We start from the raw sequence: 19123 nt of genomic DNA on the forward strand, positions 1-19123 counted from the left end.
ACACAGATCAGTGGTACCCAACTGAGTCCAGAAATAAACCCATATTCTACAGTTAATTGATTTTCAACAAGCGTACTAAGCCCATACAATGGAGAAGAGACATCTTTTCAATAAATGGTGCTGGAATAACTAGATTGTTCTTGTTGTTCAATCACTAGGTCATGTCCAACTCTGTGACCTCATGGACCGTAGCATGCCAGGCTCCTCTGTCCTCCACTGTCTCCCAGAGTTTGCTCAGATTCATGTCCATCGAGTCAGTGATGCTACCTAACCATCTTATACTCAAACAATTAAACGCAGAAATACCATATAATAATGCTCCTAGGTATATATTCAAGAGACCTGAAAACATGCTCACTCAAGAACTTGTATACATGTTCATAGCACTGCAGCACTATTTAATACTCACAATAGATAAAAGTAGAAACACCCAAGTGTCTATCAACTGATGAATACATAAATAAAATGTGGTAATCTATACAATGAAATATTATTTAGCCATAAAAGGGAATACTGATCATGCCACAAGATGGAGAAGCCTTGAAAACATTATCTAAATGAAAGAAGCTAGACACAAATTGTATGACTACATTTATATTAAATGTCCAGAATAGGCAAATTCAGAGACAGAAAGGAGATTAGTGGTTGCCAGGGTCTAAAAACAGGGAAAATGGGAAGTGGCTGCTTAGTGGATATATACTTTCTTTATAGGGTGATGAAAATGTATTGAGTTTAGGTGGTGGTAACGGTCACTTTAAGAGCTCTCTAGTCTTTGCCTTTCTGTAGTTCGCCTCTATTGCATTGCACTGTTCATTGAAGAAGGCCTTCTTGTCTCTCTTTGCTATTCTCTGGAACTCTGCATTTAGTTGGGTGTATCTTTCTCTTCAAGAAAATTGGAAATATCAAAGGAAAATTTCATCCAAAGATGGGCACAAAAAGGACAGAAACAGTAAACACCTATTAGAAGCAGAAGAGATCAAGAAGAGATGGAAAGAATATACAGAAGAACTATACAAAAAAGATCGCAGTGACCCGGGTAACCACGATGGTGTGGCCACTCACCCAGAGCCAGACATTCTGGAGGGTGAAGTCAAGTGAGCCTTAGGAAACACTGCTGTCAATAAAGCTAGTGGAAGTCATGGGATTCCAGCAGCGCTATTTAAAATCCTAAAAGATGACTATCAACGTGCTGCACTCAATAAGTCAGCAAATCTGGAAAACCCAGCAGTGGCCACAGGACTGGGAAAGGTCAGTCCTCATCCCAATTCCCAAGAAGGGTAGTACTAAAGAATGTTCAAACCACCAGATAACTGCACTCATCTCCCAAGCTAATAAGGTTCTGCTCAAAATCCTTCAAGCTGGGCTTCAGCATTACGTGAACTGAGAGCTTCCAGATGTCCAAGCTGGGTTTAGAAAAAGCAAAGGCACCAGGGATCAAATTGCCAACATTCACTGGATAACAGAGAAAGCAAGGGAATTCCAGAAAAACATCTATCTCTGTTTCATTAACTATGCTAAAGCCTTTGACTGTGTGGATCATAACAAACTGTGGAAAACTTGTAAAGAGACAGGAATACCAGACCATCTTACCTGTCTCCTATATGTGGGTCAAAAAGCAACAGTTAGAACCCTGTATGGAACAATTGACTGGTTCAGAACTGAGAAAGGAGTATGACAAGGCTGTTTATTTAACTTATACACAGAGCACATCACACGAAATGCCAGGCCGGATGAGTTATAAGCTGCAATCAAGATTGCCGGGAGAAACATCAACAACCTCAGACATGTGGATGATATCACTCTAATGGCAGAAAGTGAAGAGGAACTAAAGAACCTCCTGATGAGGGTGAAGGAGGAGGATGAAAAAGCCAGCTTAAAGCTAAATATTAAAAAAACTATGATCATGGCATCCGGCCCCATTACTTCATGGCAAATAGAACGGGAAAAGGTAGAAGCAGTGACAGATTTCCTCTTCGTGGGCTCTAAAATCACTGCAGATGGTGACAGCAGCCTTGAAATTAAAAGACGATTACTTCTTGGCAGAAAAACTATGACAAACCTAGACAGTGTGTTAAAAAGCCACTCTGCCGACAAAGGTCCACATAGTCAAGGCTATGGTCTCTCCAGCAGTCACACACGGTTGTGAGAACCGGATCATAAAGAAGGCAGAGAGCTGAAGAATTGAGGCTTACAAACTGTGGTGCTGGAGAAGACTCCTTAGAGTTGCTTGAACAGCAAGATCAAACCAGTCAATCTTAAAGGAAATGAGTCCTGAATACTCATTGGAAGGACTGATGCTGAGGCTGAAGGTCCAATGCTTTGGTCACCTGACGCAAATAGCTGACTCATAGGGACTTCGCTGGTGGTTCAGATGGTAAAGCGTCTGTCTACAATGTGGGAGACCTGGGTTCGATCCCTGGGTCGGGAAGATCTTCTGGAGAAGGAAATGGCAATCTACTCCAGTACTCTTGCCTGGAAAATCCCATGGACAGAGGAGCCTGGTAGGCTACAGTCCATGGGGTCGCAAAGAGTCAGACACGACTGAGCGACTTTACTTTCACTTCACTTTTCACTTTCATTGAAAAAGACCCTGATGCTGGGAAAGATTGAAGGCAGAAGGAGAAGAGGCTGACAGAGGATAAGATGGTCGGATGGCATTACTGGTGCAGTGGACATGAACTTGGGCAAACTCTGGGAGATGGTGGGGGACAGGGAGGCCTGGAGTGCTGCAGTCCATGGGGTTGCAAAGAGTCAGACACTTTTCTCTAGAGAAAAGTCCATGCAGCAACAAAGACCCAGCACAGCCAAAAATAAATAAATAAAATTCTATATTAAAAAAGGAAGCTCTTACACAGAAGAATATTATTCAGCCACTAAAAAGGAACTCTCTGGAGGGACTTTCCTGGTAATCCAGTGGTTGAGAGTCTGCCTTGCAATGCAGGGGACATGGATTTGATCCCTGGGCTTCCCCAGTAGCTCAGCTGGTAAAGAACCTGCCTGCAATGTGGGAGACCTGGGTTCAATCCCTGGGTTGGGAAAATGCCCTGGAGAAGGGAAAGGCTACCCACTCCAATATTCTGGCCTAGAGAATTCCATGGACTGTATAGTCCAAGGGGTCACAAAGAGTTGGACACGACTGAGCGACTTTCACTTTTCAGTTTCGGGGAACTAAGAGCCCACATGCAGCAGAGCAACTAAGCTTCCAAGCCACAAATAGAGGGTCCATGTGCTGCAACGATCCCCTGTGCTGCAACTAAAACCTGATTCAAATAAGTTAATTTTTTAAAAGAACAAAGGAACCCTTGGTTGACATATAATCCAGCAATCTCACTCCTGGGCCTATAGCTAGACAACACTGTAATTGAAAAGATACGTGCATCCCTATGTTCACAGCAGCACCTTTCATAAGAGCCAAGACATGGAAGCAACAAAACGCCCACTGACAGAGGAATGGATAAAGATGTGTGATGGAATACCACTCAGCCATAGAAAAGAATGAAATAGTGCCACTTACAGCAACACGGATGGATTTAAGAGGTTATCGTACTAAGTGAAATAAGTCAGAAAGAGAAAGACAAACACCATATGACATCACTTATCTGTGGAATCTAATGTATGACACAAACGAGCCTACAAAACAGAAACACTCACACAGACATAGCAAACAGGCTTGTGGTTGCCAAGGTGGGTGGGGGTGGGGTAGGGAAGGATTGGGAGTTTGGGATTAGAAGATGCAAACTATTATATATAGGATGGATAAACAACAAGCTCCTACTGTATGGCACAGGGAACAACATTTAATATCCTATGATATACCATAATAGGAAAGACTATGAAAAAGAATGTATATACGTATAACTGAGTCACTTTGCTGTTATAGCAGAAACCAACACAACATTGTAAACCAACTACACTTCAGTAAAATAAACTGAAAGAAAAAAGAGATGCCAGAGAGCTTATTTTGCCTCCCTACCAGCTAGGGACACGGTGAGAAGGTGGTCATTTACAAGCCAGAAAGAGACAGCTCTCTTTCTGGTAGTTGACCAGAAACCGACCATCAAACACACTGGCACCCTCATCTTGAAGTTCCAGCCTCCAGAACTGTGAGAAAACATGCTTCTCTAGAATAAGACTGAATAAGCTTTTTGAGAATTTCTCGAGTGTCAGTCACTAATTCTGTAGGGGGAACGGAGTGAGAGGTGAGCACCTCACCCAGGGAGGTAGTGAGCAAACGTCAATGGAATCCCAACTAAGGGAACTGGACCATTCTCCAAGGCCCGGATACTAAAAAAAGAGACAGTTCTCTTTTTCACTTAACATGCTATATTAGATATGTGATTGGGAATTGAATACTACTTTGGGTTTTAGTCATGTGTTAGTAAAAAGGTATTACATTCTGCCTTGAAGAATACATTTATAGATATACACACGGAGCGGTAAATTTTGTCTGTGATGTTTCGTAGGTACATTGGTCCAGGTGTGCCAGACTGACATTCTGCAGTAGACACCTGTGGCCAAAAGGTTTCCCATTCACCAACGACCCCACCCACCAGTTAGACAGGGCATGTGATTAGTCCTGGCCAATGGGCTGTGGGAAGAAATGACTGTGTGAAGCCCTAGGACCCAACACAGAAGAAGGGAAGTGAGCTCTCCATGTCATTTCTTCCCTCATGGTAGTGTGGTAACAATGGGAACCCTCTTGTTTCTCATGTTACAGACACAAGATGTTGGTGCTGAGCCTCGCAAGTGACTGTAGAACAAACCTTCCATAGATCTTCAATGGACATGAAATGCAGGCAAGTAGGAATAAGCTGTTCAGATGTCTATACTGCAGACCTTCATCATATTGTGCACCAGAGGGGAACAATATTAATGCTTGTTGATGAGAGCTTCGTGTTGCTAACTTGAATGCCTATTTTACAGATAGTACACTTATAGTATGACATGTATAGTATCTCCTGATATAATAAGCTTTATGAGTCCTGTGTTTCTTCCAAGTTCTGTTTGCACAACAAACTTCTGGCTGTATTTGAGATGCAGTGGCCAACTGAAGCAGGTACTGTTGATGCCTAATATTGCCTAGACTCACCTTGGAGCTCACCTGCAGCTGTGGGTGGTAAGCAGCTTCCAGTATGGTTGCAGCTCCTCTGAATGCCAGCTTCTCCACCTGAGGGCTGTGTGAAGCATCAGGGGAATCTGCTGAGCCATGCACAGGAACAACTCAAAGGATAAGACAGTTAATACCTCAGAAACAACTCCTGACAATGGGGGAAGGAAGAATGGTGGGTGACTGCCCCAGCCTCCCAGCCTGTGCTGGAACAATTCTGGGATGACCTGTACAGTTCTTCAGAGGGTAATCAGAACAGTTGAGCTCTGATCATGCACTGTGCTAATCTGCTCAATCATGACTCCTTTCTGGACTTCCCATGGTGGCCCAGTGGTTGAGACTCTACCTCAGCTACCCATGCAGCGGACTTAGGTTTGATTCCTGATGCAGGAAGATTCAATTCAGACAAACACCCCTTGTGAGAAGAGTAGGAACCTCTAAGGAGAGTGTTTTATGTGAACCATCCACCTCAGGAACCATACATTGCACTCTCTGACACCTTGTCCACGTTTCAACACACAGACTTCTAGCCCACATTCAGGAGGCATTTTGACCAGAAGAGAAAACCAGACCTGATGTTGCTATCCATGAATTTGAGTCATGAAGACTCCTGGTCCAGGATGAAACGAAAGCTTTGCTGTATGCACCCTGCCTGACATTTGCCTTAATTTTCAGGAACTATTTGTCTCTAGCTGGACCAAGCATTTAGTCTCGCTCATAGAAACGTCCATTGGTTGCTTACACCACCTACCTACACCATCTCCCATGGCTCCTAGTTGATGCAAGCTCCAGTAGCTTAACTGGTCCCATTGGTGTTGCTGTCCATGGTTCTGATAGAAAGAGTATGCCTCTGCATTGACACCTGTTTTGCTGTCTGTGGTGCTGCCTAATGGTTCTTTTTTATGCTCAGGAAGATGCTGCACATTTAAAGAGCAGATTTTTTAGTACAGACTAAAATTCAACTATAAACATGAGATTTTGGCTTTTGTTGATGTATTATAGGGGCTTCCCAGGTGGTGCTGTCGAATGAAGGAGACATTAAAGACGCAGGTTCGATCCCTGGGTTGGGAAGATCCCTAGAGGAGGGCATGGCAACCCACTCCAGTACTGTTGCCTTGGGAATCCCATGGGCAGAGGAGCCTGGAGGGCTACAGTTCATAGGGTTGCAAAGAGGTGGACACAACTGAAGTGATTCCGGACAATGTGTTAAAGGATTTAGGACTCTGGCCTACGGGTCCCCATTCATGCTGAAGAGTCTATACTTTCTTGTTATCTTATATTCTCAGAACAGGTTTTAGGATTTAGCACAGCTGATGGAAAAGAGCGGAGCTAAATAGAGAGAAACCAGGGCTGTAGCTTGCAGGCTATTAATCACACCAGGGGAGCCACTATTCCTTTGGCAATCCCTGGCTTGGAATTGTCCTCTTTTTGACTTCCTATGTCCTTTCTAGCAGAAAGTCCTGTGGATTCTATCTTCTAAGCAGCTCTCAGATTAGGCTGCTTCATCACCTCCACCAACACTTCCATGACAATGATGATCATCACACCACCATCACCAGCCTCACCCCTCTGCTTCTACTTAACATCACTTCTTGTTGGAATCATCCCTCTAGGATAAAAACTTCCAAGTGGAATAACTAAGTGGAAGTATAGGTATGTTGTTTAAGGATTTGACAGCTGTAACAAGGAGCATTTCCATCAACCTCGTAAAAGAGGGTCAGAGCCATGTCTAGGTCGCTAAAGCACTACCAGCAATACAGTTCAATTAAAAATTGACCAAAAGAAATACTGAGTTGGCCACAAAATGGATTCAGATTTTCTACTTTACTGAAAAACCCAAATGAACTTTTTGGAAACCCAGTACACTGAGAAACTAAACAGGGAGTTCTCTGGTAATCTAGTGCTTAGGATGCCACACTTTCACTGCAGTGGCCTGGATGCCCTCCCCGGTCAGGAAACTGAGATCCTGCAAGCTGTGTGGTGCGGCCAAAAGTTTTTATTTAAAAAAAAATGCTAATGCTGGACTTCCCTGGTGACACAGTGGATGGGAATTCGTCTGCTAGTGCAGGGGATTCAGGTTCAATCCCTGATTGGGGAAGATTCCACATACCTGGGAGCAGCTATACCCACGTGCCACAACTGAGGCCGCACGCTTAAGAGCGGGTCTGCAGTAACTACTGATGCCCCCATAGTGTCTACAGCCTGCGCTCAGCAACAAGAGAAGCCACTGCTCACTGCAACTAGAGAAAGCCCTCGCAAAGCAGCAAAGCAATGAAGACCCAGCACGGCCAAAAATAAAATAAATCGTAAATTTTTAAAAGATTTTAAGAAAATGCTAGTGCTTATATAGAGCACTTAACACATACCATAGCTGAGGCAAGGGTATGCGGTGCTTCAAAACAAACCTTTGAGGTAGGTTCTGCTTTACAGAAGGAATAATGAGACCCAGGGATGTCAAGACACTTGCTCAAGTTCAGATAAGACGCTCAGAGAAGGTCAGATAAAGCTTTCGGAGACTACACAGGAAGCGAGTGGCAGAGTAGGGACAGAAACCGATGTTTGTCTCCCTCTCTCCTGCCAAGGAGATTTCCCCTTTCTTACACCCCTGGAGAACTGCCAGGGGTCCCTGAGAAAGCAGAGCTGGGGAAGAGAGAAAGGGACGCCTACAGGGGAGCAAGCAGCTGGAGAGGGCTGGGAAGAGGGGCTTTCGGGGCTACCGGGTCGCCATAGCGAGTGTGATGCAATGACGCCCATCGCTGCGTCAAAGGGCGGCTCCAGGGATGCGGGCACTGCGGCAGAGCTGGTCCCCACCGCCCGCGCCCACCTCGCCCCTGCAGCCTGCGGCGGCTAAGCCAGCAGGCAACCGCTGCTGCTAACCTTCCTCCGGCATCAGGACCACCTCCTGGAACCTCCCGTGACCCCTGAAAACATCTCTGCCACAGGTGACCCCTGACAACCACGCCCAGGTACTGGCCGTCCCTGAGAACAGCTGCAAGCCATCGGTAACCCCTGACAACCGCCGCCAGCCACCCCCACCCCGACCCGGTCCCGGAGCGCCCAGGGCGCACCATGAAGTCTGCGGTGGGCTTGCGTCGTGGCGGGTCTGGCGGCCGTGGGGGTGGCGGCTGGGGCGGAGGGCGCGGAGGCGGAGCGGGCAAGGGAGCAGGAAGCGACGGCGGCGGCCCGGGAGGCAAGGGCGGCTTCGGGGCGCGGACGCGCGGCTTCGGTGGCGGCCGGGGCCGGGGGCGCGGTGGCGCCGGAGGAGACGGCCGGGGGGACCGCGGAGGCGGCGGGCAGCTGCGCGGCGTGGCCAAGAACAAGAACCGCCGCAGGAAGAGTGTTTTGACGGTGTCGGTGGAACCGCACCGGCACGAGGGCGTCTTCATCTACCGCGGGGCGGAGGACGCGCTGGTCACGCTGAACATGGTGCCGGGCCAGTCGGTGTATGGCGAGCGGCGGGTCACGGTGACCGAGGGCGGCGAGAAGCTGGAATACCGCACGTGGAACCCCTTCCGCTCCAAACTGGCCGCGGCCATCCTGGGCGGGGTCGACCAGATTCACATCAAGCCCAAGTCCAAAGTGCTGTATCTGGGTGCCGCCTCGGGGACCACCGTGTCCCACGTCTCCGACATCATCGGCCCGGACGGCCTGGTCTACGCCGTTGAGTTCTCCCACCGCGCTGGCCGGGATCTCGTCAACGTGGCCAAGAAGCGAACCAACATCATCCCGGTCCTCGAAGATGCACGGCACCCGCTCAAGTACCGCATGCTCATCGGCATGGTGGACGTGATCTTCGCCGACGTGGCACAGCCGGACCAGTCCCGCATCGTGGCTCTGAACGCCCACACCTTCCTGCGCAACGGGGGCCACTTCCTCATCTCCATCAAGGCCAATTGCATAGACTCCACTGCGTCCGCCGAGGCGGTGTTTGCCTCTGAGGTGAGGAAGCTGCAGCAGGAGAATTTAAAGCCTCAAGAGCAGCTGACTCTGGAGCCCTACGAAAGGGACCACGCTGTGGTGGTCGGGGTCTATCGGCCTCTTCCTAAGAGCAGCAGCAAGTAGCCACCCAGCTCGGGCTGTCCCTGAAATGTGCCCAAGACTGTACTGTGCTCCGTGTTACCATTCGTTTTCTTCGTGCACTGTTTTTCTATTAAATGACATAAAGAAACAGTACCCAGGTGTATCAGTGAGGCCACACTGAGTTATCCCCACATCTCCAAATCCACCAAACCCTAAAATAGCTAAGATACCTGGTGAAAGGGGTCCATAAAGGAGTAACAACTTGGGGACTGTGCTTACTCCAGCCACTCAAAATCCTGACTGTTCAGGGCCCCTCTTCACATGTACTTCCTCATCACAGGGGCTGGGGAAATGGGCTTATAAAATCATCTTTGGAAGGCGAGGGTGGGGGGGCAGCTGGAGCACTTCCTACACGTTGACACATCAGGTGACCAAGCCTGACTCCAGGGAGTGGCACTGGGACTAACACAGCCCATCTGTCTGACTCCAAGCCAGAGTTCTAATCATAATAAATAGTCAATACTTTTCTCTTCAGGCTTCCCTGGTGGCTCACTGTTAAAGAATCCGCCTACCAATGCAGGAGACGTGGGTTCAGTCCCTCAGTCTGGAATATCCCCTGGAGAAGAAAATGGCCGTCCAGTTTGGTATTCTTGCCTGGGAAATCCCAAGAACAGAGGAGTCTGGTAGGCTACAGTCCATGGGGTTACAAAAGAGTCGGATATGACTAAGCAACTAAACAACTTTCCTCTTCAAATAAGATCTTTTGCATTTGCTGGTATGTGTAATGGGGCTTCTTAGGTGGCTCAGTGGTAAAGAATCTGCCTGCCAGTGTAGGAGACCTGGGTTCAATCCCTGGGTCAGGACCATCCCCTGGAGAAGGGAACAGCAACCCACATGAGTATTCTTACCTGGAAAATTTCATGGACAGAGGAGCCTAGCAGACTACAGTCCATGAGGTGGCAAGGAGTTGGACACAACTGAGTGACTGAGCACACAGTGTGTACAGTGAGAACGCCAGCCCAGGATGGCTTTGTTACCATTACCCTTTTACACAAGAGGCAACAGAGCTTCTGAAGGTAAACTGGTTGCTCAAATTTGCACAGCCAGATGGAACTCAATTGCCGGTCTTTGGAGCTCATAATCCATTGCTATTTCTTGTACACCAGTAGGATCTTTCCTCTCCCCGACAGGGCCCATGCTAAAGAGACCGTACAAGTCCTAACACAAAGACATGGATTAGGGCTCTCTTGACTCCTCTGTGTTCTTTCTGTCCCTCCTGATGCCACCCTTTACCTTTTTCTGGCCATGCCACATGGCTGGTGGGAATCTTAGTTCTGTGGCTAGGGATTAAACCTGGGCCCTCAGCAGTGAGAGTGTGGAGTCCTAACCACTGAACCACCAGAGAATTCCCCCTTTTCTTAGATTTCAAAATAGTAATACAGGGTATGAAGGTAGACTGTGAGTCCACCTAACACAGTATTCCCAGTGCAAGGCATAACACTTCCAAAGTGGCATCACCAAGGGCCTGAGAAATACCAGGAAAATGACTCTCAGAAAGTATCTGTCTCTGAGAGGCAGTTCCTGCAGATCCTGAAGTTCAGTACATCAACTCTGGCTCTCCACACCAGCCCAAAGGGAGCAGGAGAGTGAACAACCCCAGGAGAGCTGTGAATGTTCTAAATCAGGCTTTTAAAAGGGCTTTTATTTATTCGTTCACTCATCCATTCAAGAACTCCCCACTGCCAATTGCCAAAGTCCTGGATATTTCATCCGGGAATGACTGGTCCCTAACGCATCATTTGGAAAGCGGGTCCACCTTCCTAAAGGTGTGCTCGTACAGAGACTATGGGTGGTCTGCGTTTTCTGAGGATACACTTCCTTCACACAGGAAGAAGATAAATCAGATTTTTAAATGGCCACCCTTCTGCTCCTCCTCTCCACTTCCCTATCATTCACTCACACACACACACACACACGAGCTACAATGCAGGGGGAGAGCTACCGTTCAGATTTGTTGGCCAGACTGACTCAGGAAGAAGAGGGTGAATAGAGTAAATGTCTGCAAGACCCCAATCCAGGCATTTCCATAAACAGTGTGAACGCTTCATTAAAACCATGAAAAGCCAGGATCATTTCTATTTAACAGATGAGGAAACTGAAGTTCGGAGAGATGACATGACTCGCTTCAGATCCTCCAGTAAGACTCACAGCCAGAAACCAAACCCACAGGAGTCTAACTCCAAAAGCCCTTTCTCCAATCCTAAGCTAATGGATTCATGGCTGAGATGAAACCTGGAGGCTGAAAAAAAACAGCGGGGAAAAAAAAAAGAGGACTTCCTTGCTGGTCCAGTGGGTTAAGACTCTATGCTTCCATTACAGGGGGCACAAGTTCAGTCCTTAGTCAGGGAACCTCACATGCTGGGTAGAGTGGCCAAAAAATTTTTAAAAAGGGAGAAAAAACCCTGAGGCTGATAATGGACTCCCAGGAAACAGGATGATTACTTCCAGAATCTTAAGGGATCCGGTCCTTCCTCAGAGTCAGCTCAGCCTCAACAAGGAGCTTTTGGAGCCTCCATACAGGGTTTCTGTCCTTCCAGACTGAGGAAAGGGCAGGGGAACCTTGGCCTCTTTCCTTGGTGTGAGGATTCCCACATATACACAGACAATTTATAGTTAATGTATGAAGCTGCTTGACGTGGGACCATCAGTGGAGAAATGGCATTTAAAAAAATAAACTCATAAAGAATGTCTCTGAGCTCTGGATGGGTCTTTGGGCCAATGGGATGAGATGGTATATCCCAGGAGAAATATGGGAATAAGGACTAAGGGAATGTAGGGAGGGAAGCTGAAACCTGATTTTGGAGGATAATGGCAGGAAGGAAGTATGGGACTGTAACTCCCATGGGCAGCGAGGTTCCAGGACACAGGTAGCACCTGACCTGCTTGGGTCCCCAGAAGGCATTAAATTTGGGGTGCTTAGGTGTCTTAGACTGTTGAGGCTGTATAACAAAATACCACGGTCTGCATGGCTTCAATAGACATGTACCTTCTCCCAGTTCTGGAGGCTGGAAGTCCAGGGTCAAGGTGCCAGCAGGGTTGGTTTCTGGTGAAGCATCTCTCCTTGGCTTGTCAAGGGCTGCCTTCTCCCTGGGTCCTCACGTGGTCTTTTCTGTGTGTGCACAAGGGAGATGAGAGAGATAGGGGAGGAGGGGGGATCTCTGGGCTCTTCCTCTTCGAGAAGCATTCCAGCCCTGTCAAATTACATCTCCACCCTTATGACCTCCTACAACGCTAATTACCTCCAGAAAGTCCCCATCTTCAAATACAGTCACATTTGAGGGTTAGGGCTTCAGTGTTTTAATTTGGGGAAACACAATTTGGCCCAAAACACTAGGGACTGGATGGGAACTTTCTGCTAAAATGCCCGTCTTATTGGCTTCTGGGAAATGACTGTGGAAAGCAATGTACAACTGAAGTACCTGCACAGAACACGGCACATCACCCCTTCTTCCCATCTTTCCTCCTGTTGTGAGTGTAGGGTAACTGAGAATTAACAGTTAACATAAAGGCTGTGGGCTGGAACGGTGCTGGTGGCGGGGGTGGGTGGGAGTGGTGGGGAGGGAAATTAGTTGAGCTTCCAAGAGGGATTGGTTCAAGCTGGAAGCCGGGTAGAATCTGCTGCTGAGTTTCAGAGAATCAGGAGTGACAAGAGCCATGGTTGAGCCCAGCCCAGCAGATGCAGTGAGGCTGGAGGCTGATGCTCAAAGACCAGGTGAGATGGACCCTGAGTCAAAGTGTCAGCAGAAACCAGTGGGAAGAACCCACAGACCTCAGCCTTCCACATACCCTCACTATGATGTCCGTCAGCTTCCTCCACCCTGATGCCTCTGGGGATGAGGGGAGGAAGAATGAGGAGGGAAAAGAAAAACCTTTGTCCAAAAGGGACTGTTTTAAGCCAGAAGAGACCAATTTCTTTTCAAGTGGTAGTTTCCCTCCCAGCTGCAAATCCTCGACCAAGCAAGATGCTTTAACCCCATCTGAGCTGCAGTGAATATGTTTGAATTCTACTACACTCGTATTTATCAATCACTTATGATGTCTCAGGCATAAAGCACTTATTTGATTGCAAAGTGTTGTTAACGGAAATGTCCAGATTAATGTTGGCTGTAAAATGAATACCGGTGTCAGAACCACTCGAAATGTCTGTGTTGCTGGAGTGAGAGAGCGTGTAAGAGCCCCTGACCAGTGACCTACCCCTTTTTCTTCCCACCCCTGGTTCTGCCCCCACACCCTGAAGGAATGCACACATATGTCTGTAAATAGACTCCCAGCCCTCAAATCCAAGATTTGATCCTGCCCCTCAAACAGCCTCCTTTAAGCCCCTTGGGACTGGAGTTACAAACTGGGAGGATGGTCCCCTCAGGAGGACTGGCCTGGGGAAGACTTGGCCCCGATGCATGATCTAGAAGGTGGGGGCGTGGGCTCCCAGGGGCACGGCACTCGGCCACTATGGACTCCTTGCCCCGTGGGCCAAGGTGCAGACAGAGGAAGGCCAGGGTGCAGCCCTCAATATGTGGGGCCCTGGGCTGGGGCCCGGATTGCTCAGATCTGAGAGTGGCCCCTCCACCCAATTGAATCTGTGTTCTTCCTTAAGGAGGCAAGTCTAACTCTTTCTTCCTAGTAGTCTTTCCTGGCTCTTGGGCTCACAGGAAGTTCCTCCTGATTCACATTCTGAAGGAGACAACATTTATGGTGCACATGGTGTGTTCCAGTTGCCTCTAGACACCTTGTTTCACTTAATCCTCATAGCACCCCCCGGGAGGCAAGTGTCATCATTCCCACATCACAGATGAGGAGGCTGAGGGTCAGGAAAGTGACAGCAATCACCCAAGGTGCAACAGAGCTGGAGAACACGAGATCTGGGTTGTGAAGAACTGTATTCTTTCTCTAAGTCAATGAAATTAAAACCAGGCACTCTAGGGGAAAGAAGGCCTGACATCTGTTTTCGGTTAAGTCCCCCAGCTGATTCTAATGTGTGTCCAGGGCTGACATGACTATTTTATCCCATACTGTTCTTGCTGTTGATTGGGAAGGGCAGAATAAGGACAGCACTTTGAATCACTAGAAGATGACAGCTTTTCTGCGGGGTCTCTATGACAGGCCAGGATACCCCTTGAGATTCCCAGGAGGAGGAGGGTTGAAGTCTGTGAATGAACTTACTGGTGTTCCTGCCTCTATAGCCCCTGATTGAGAACTGCCCGCTAATCTTCTTTGTAAGGAGGCCAGCTGAGCTGGGAGAGAGAGCTGCGCCGCCAGGTGCAGGAGGAGTTCAAAAGGCAAGGAGGCAAAAATGAGAGACTTTGGTCTTTAATCACTTAATGTGATGGAATGGGCACTCGTGGTAAAGAACCTGCCTGCCAATGCTGGGGATGTAAGAGACATGGGTTCATTCCCTGGGTCAGGAAGATCCCCTGGAAGAGGACATGACAACCCATTCCAGTATTCTTGCCTAGAGGGCCTTGGTCCATAGGGTTGCAAAGAGTCAGACACGACTGAAGTGACTTCGCATGCAGTGTGATGGAATAAGCAAGCAGATAAAATGGGAGAAAGTGCCAACTCCCCTGTTCCACATTCCCCCGTGGAAAGGCACCCCAGCTGAGAGTCAGTGGCATCAGAGCTACGTAGGGATGTCTTACTGCTGAAGGCGCCCTGGAACCAAATGCTCCAGCGTTTTATGGATCCTGACGCCTCTGGTGAGGGGACAAGGGGGAAAGGCTGGGAGCGGGAAAGTTTTCAAAATTCTCCCCTTCACGCATAAGGAAGCAGAAGTCCTCAGATAGAAACCTATAAGGGACTTACCTGGTGGTCCAGTGGTTAAGACTGACACTTCCACTGCAGGGGGCAAGGATTCAACTCCTGGTTGGGGAACTATAAGATCCCACATGCCACTCACATTAAAACAAAACAAAACAAAAAAACATTTTGGAATGAAGGTGACGGATAGGAATGGCCCTGAGTCCTTGACTGCAACCCCCTTCAGGAACAGGAGCTCGCAGGCTGTGCCCCAGGTCTGGCGCGCGAAGGGCAGCTTCCCCCCTGGTCCCACCAGGTATTCTGGGTAAAGCCTTCTTAATTGCCTGTGGTCAGGCCTGAAAAATCAATCACACATCGATCCTTAACCAGAAGCTGATTCTGCAATGCCTATATCCTCATCCAAGCTCTGAATAGTGTTCCCAATTTTTCCTGTCTCTTGAGCAAAAAATTTGTCTCTTTTTTTACCTTTCCATTTTTCATTTATTTCTCATGTGTTCCATTTCCACTCCCTGGGGGCCAGCAAGCCCCACATCATCAGCTATGGCTCCAGGCCCACTGCCTCCAGCCGAGCCTCTGCTTGGAGAACTTGGGTGCCTAAGAACATTAGGAGTTCTTGCTATGCGCAGTAGCTATGAGCACATTTGCCTTTCTTACTTTTCATGTGATTTTAACCTTCCCCCACTTTTCCTCCCCACTTGTTTGTCCACCTCACTGCCTTTAGGAACCCCAATCCAACAATCATTCAACCCCTGCGGACTTCCAACTCTCTGATCTTTTCACCATCCTTTCAACTTCCTTGCTCAAGTCTTCACTTGCCTCTTTACAGATTTCATGGTCTATAGCCACTTCCTTGCTTAATGTTCTGTCCCTGCCTGTCTGCATTTGTTGGCAAACTGGCCAGTTGTTTTCTGAACCTGTTTCTCGTAGTAAATTATCAAATGAAAACAGCTGCCAGTATATGCTACTAACACTCGTTTCCAACTTCTCCTAAGGTCACACATTCAATGGTACGTTACCTGCCTTCCAAGTTGTCAGGTGACCAAAGTTTCACTTCTTCACAAGATCAATCACCATCCTTCTATCCTCTGATAGCAGTTTCTTTGCCACCTGCTGCCAGTCCCTAATCCAGGGCCTCGAGTTTTATTTAGGTTTCTGTTCAATAGCATTTACTGCTGGTACCAACATTTATATCAGCTGGGATGGGTATATCAGATGGCTTATGTCATGGTAACAAATGTCCAAAGTCTGTGCCTAAATGACCAATTTGTTTTCTTCCTCATACTACCTTCATTACTTTGTGGGGGGTGGGGCGGTGAGGGAGAGTTTTAGAGAGGTGACTAAGTTAATTTTAGTCACTTAGGGATCTAGGCTAAGAGACCAGCTACCATCTTGAATACTGCTGGCTGTCAAGAGAGAAAAGATGGCTCCAGAAGGTCTCAGACTGGTGATTATGTGTTCTAGCCATGACGTGGTAGTTCCAACCACAACTCACTCACTGTGGGCTAGAACCAGTCATATGAACTTTCTCAACCACAAGGGAGCCATATTGGTTGACAGTTTAAGAAATGAAAGCCTAAATACTATGATTATAAGCTATAATAATATTTTTTTGTCTTAATATGGCATACAGTTTATGGTTTGCTGACAAGTTCATATGTGTTTTAAAATTTCTGTGCATTCAGATGGATAATAACCAGCTTTGGCTAGTCAAATACAAGTTACTTGTTTGCTCTGACACTGAAAGAAAAGGAAGATACTGCAAAATAGAATAAAGATCAAATTACAGATAGAGTTTTGGGGATCTTCAGCACATGTGATAATTAAAGCCTGCAATAGATGGGTTCATCTATGTGTAGTTGAGGAGAGAAGACTTAGAACTCAGCTCTTAGGAGATCCACCATTTTGTGTTCTGATAGAGAAGTACACAAAGGAGATTTACACAAGCTTCTGGAACAATGTTGTGTCATGAAATCCAAAGAAAGACAGCATTTCAAGAAAGAGGAAGTGTCAGCTTTGCCAAATGCTGAGGAACCAAGGAAGATGACAGAAAGCACCCGATTAATTTGGCTTCATGGGTCACTGTTAGTGTTTGCAAGAACAGCGAAGTAGTCAGGGACGATCCATTTTAGACAAGGTTGAAGATAAAAACAGGAGGCGAGGAAGTGAGTCAGTGGAGCAAACACTCCTAAAAATGTGATGGGGGAAGAAATACAGTGAGGGGTGGAGGGACAGTTTTTGTTTTTTGACTTTGCATTGACAATGTAATCATTAATAGTGTGTCCCAGTGTGGTTGAGAAGTCAGCCTTTATTCTGGAGTTGCAGTTATCATGCAGAGACTTTTCAGATCAATATTATTTGATGAATCTGTGTTCCTGCAAGAAGGGAGCTCCCAATGGCACCATGGTTCAATTAGAATCTGGCAGAAATTGCTATTTCCTCCAAATATCCATTTTCCCAGGCAGGTTAGAATTTTCAGCCAGGCACAGGGCCTCCCAAACTAAAGACAATTCCTCAGTCTCCCTTGTAATTATATATGACCAGGGGAATAAGTCCTAAACAATGCAAATAAGCAAGAGTATCCTGTAGCAGGGCTTCCCAGGTGGCTCAGTGGTAAAGAATCCCCCTGCTAACCAGGAGACGTGAGTTCAAACCCTGAGTCAAGAAGATCCCCTGGAGAAGGAAATGGCAACCTACTCCAGTATTCTTGCCTGGGCAATCCCATGGACAGAGGAGCCTGGCAGGCTACAGTCCATGGGGCTGCAAAAGAGTAGGACACGACTTAGTGACTAAAAAACAACATCCTGCAGCAACTTCAGAGAACCTTCCTTAAGGAACAGCTTACATGAGTCATTTGACCCACTACGTCACTTTCTTCTTCCTTGCTAGTTGAAATATGGACACGATAGTTGGAGCTGAAGAGCCATTTTGGACCATGAGGTGACCTTGGGAATAGAGGCTACAGTTGACAGAGTAAAAAGCTGCTGCTGCTAAGTCGCTTCAGTTGTGTCCAACTCTGTGCGACCCCATATAAGGCAACCCACAAGGCTCCGCCGCCCCTGGGATTCTCCAGGCAAGAACACTGGAGTGGGTTGCCATTTCCTTCTCCAATGCATGAAAGTGAAAAGTCAAAGTGAAATTGCTCAGTCATGTCCAACTCTTCGCAACCCCATGGACTGCAGCCTACCAGGCTCCTCCATCCCTGGGATTTTCCAGGCAAGCGTACTGAAGCTAGAAGAATCCAAAGTCTGTGTTGACTTCATAAAACAGAGTTCTATGGCAGCCCTAGATATCTGTATCTGTTAATGTTACAAAATGTAACATTAATGCAAATTTTGTTAGTGCAAAAGGAAAATAAGCATCTAGTTTAAGCCTTATGTTTTGCAGGTTACTAATATCCTTGCTGTGTGCTGTGCTTAGTTGCTCAGTTGTGTCCAACTCTTTGCAACCACCTGGGCTATAGCCCTCCAGGCTCCTCTGTCCATGGAATTCTCCAGGCAAGAATACTGGAGTGGGTTGTCATGCCCTCCTCCAGGGGATCTTCCCAACCCAGGGATCAAATCCAGATCTGCTCTGGGCAGATTCTTTACCATCTGAGCCAGCAGGGAAGCCCAAGAATACTGGAGTGGGTAGCCTATCCCTTCTCCAGGGGGTCTTCCCCACCCAGGAAGCATCTCCTGCATTGCAGTTGGATTCTTTACCAGCTGAGCTACCAGGGAAGCCCACTTAGTCAAATCTAAATCTAATGAATATATACAAGGTCAGCAAGAAAAGTGCAGACTGTAATAAAATTGACAATCCATCGCTGAAATGAAAACAGATTAAAAGTCACTGAAGAAAATTCTATTTAGGAAAAATAATAGTGTTAATTTAAGACCAAGGATACTGGTCAGGAGTCCTTGATGTTAAGAAGGAAATTAAGAATAGAAGTTTCCCGTTTGCAGCAACATGGATGGACTTGGAGAGCGTTATGCTCAAGTGAAATAAATCAGATAGAGAAAGACAAATACTGTATGGTATCATCTATATGTGCAACTTAAAATATACACAAACTAGTGAATACTACAAAAAAGAAGCAGACTCTATATAGAGAGAGAACAAACTAGTAGTTACTAGTAGGGGGGAACTTAGGTGTGGGGGAGTGAAAGGCACAAACTATTAGGTGTAAGACAGGCTACAGGATGT

The 19123-nt window shown here is 47.1% G+C and overlaps 1 protein-coding gene across 1 annotated transcript; it reads left to right on the forward strand.

Annotated features, from left to right (window-relative positions):
• The first annotated feature begins 6901 nt into the window (after window positions 1–6901).
• FBLL1 (fibrillarin like 1) lies at window positions 6902–11727 on the forward strand. Its single transcript, XM_070374771.1, has one exon. The coding sequence runs from the start codon at window positions 8177–8179 to the stop codon at window positions 9167–9169; it is 993 nt and encodes a 330-aa protein (XP_070230872.1). The 5' UTR covers window positions 6902–8176; the 3' UTR covers window positions 9170–11727.
• The last annotated feature ends 7396 nt before the right edge of the window (window positions 11728–19123 follow it).

Source organism: Bos mutus, chromosome 7 (assembly GCF_027580195.1).
Source record: "Bos mutus isolate GX-2022 chromosome 7, NWIPB_WYAK_1.1, whole genome shotgun sequence".
NCBI lineage: Eukaryota > Metazoa > Chordata > Mammalia > Artiodactyla > Bovidae > Bos > Bos mutus.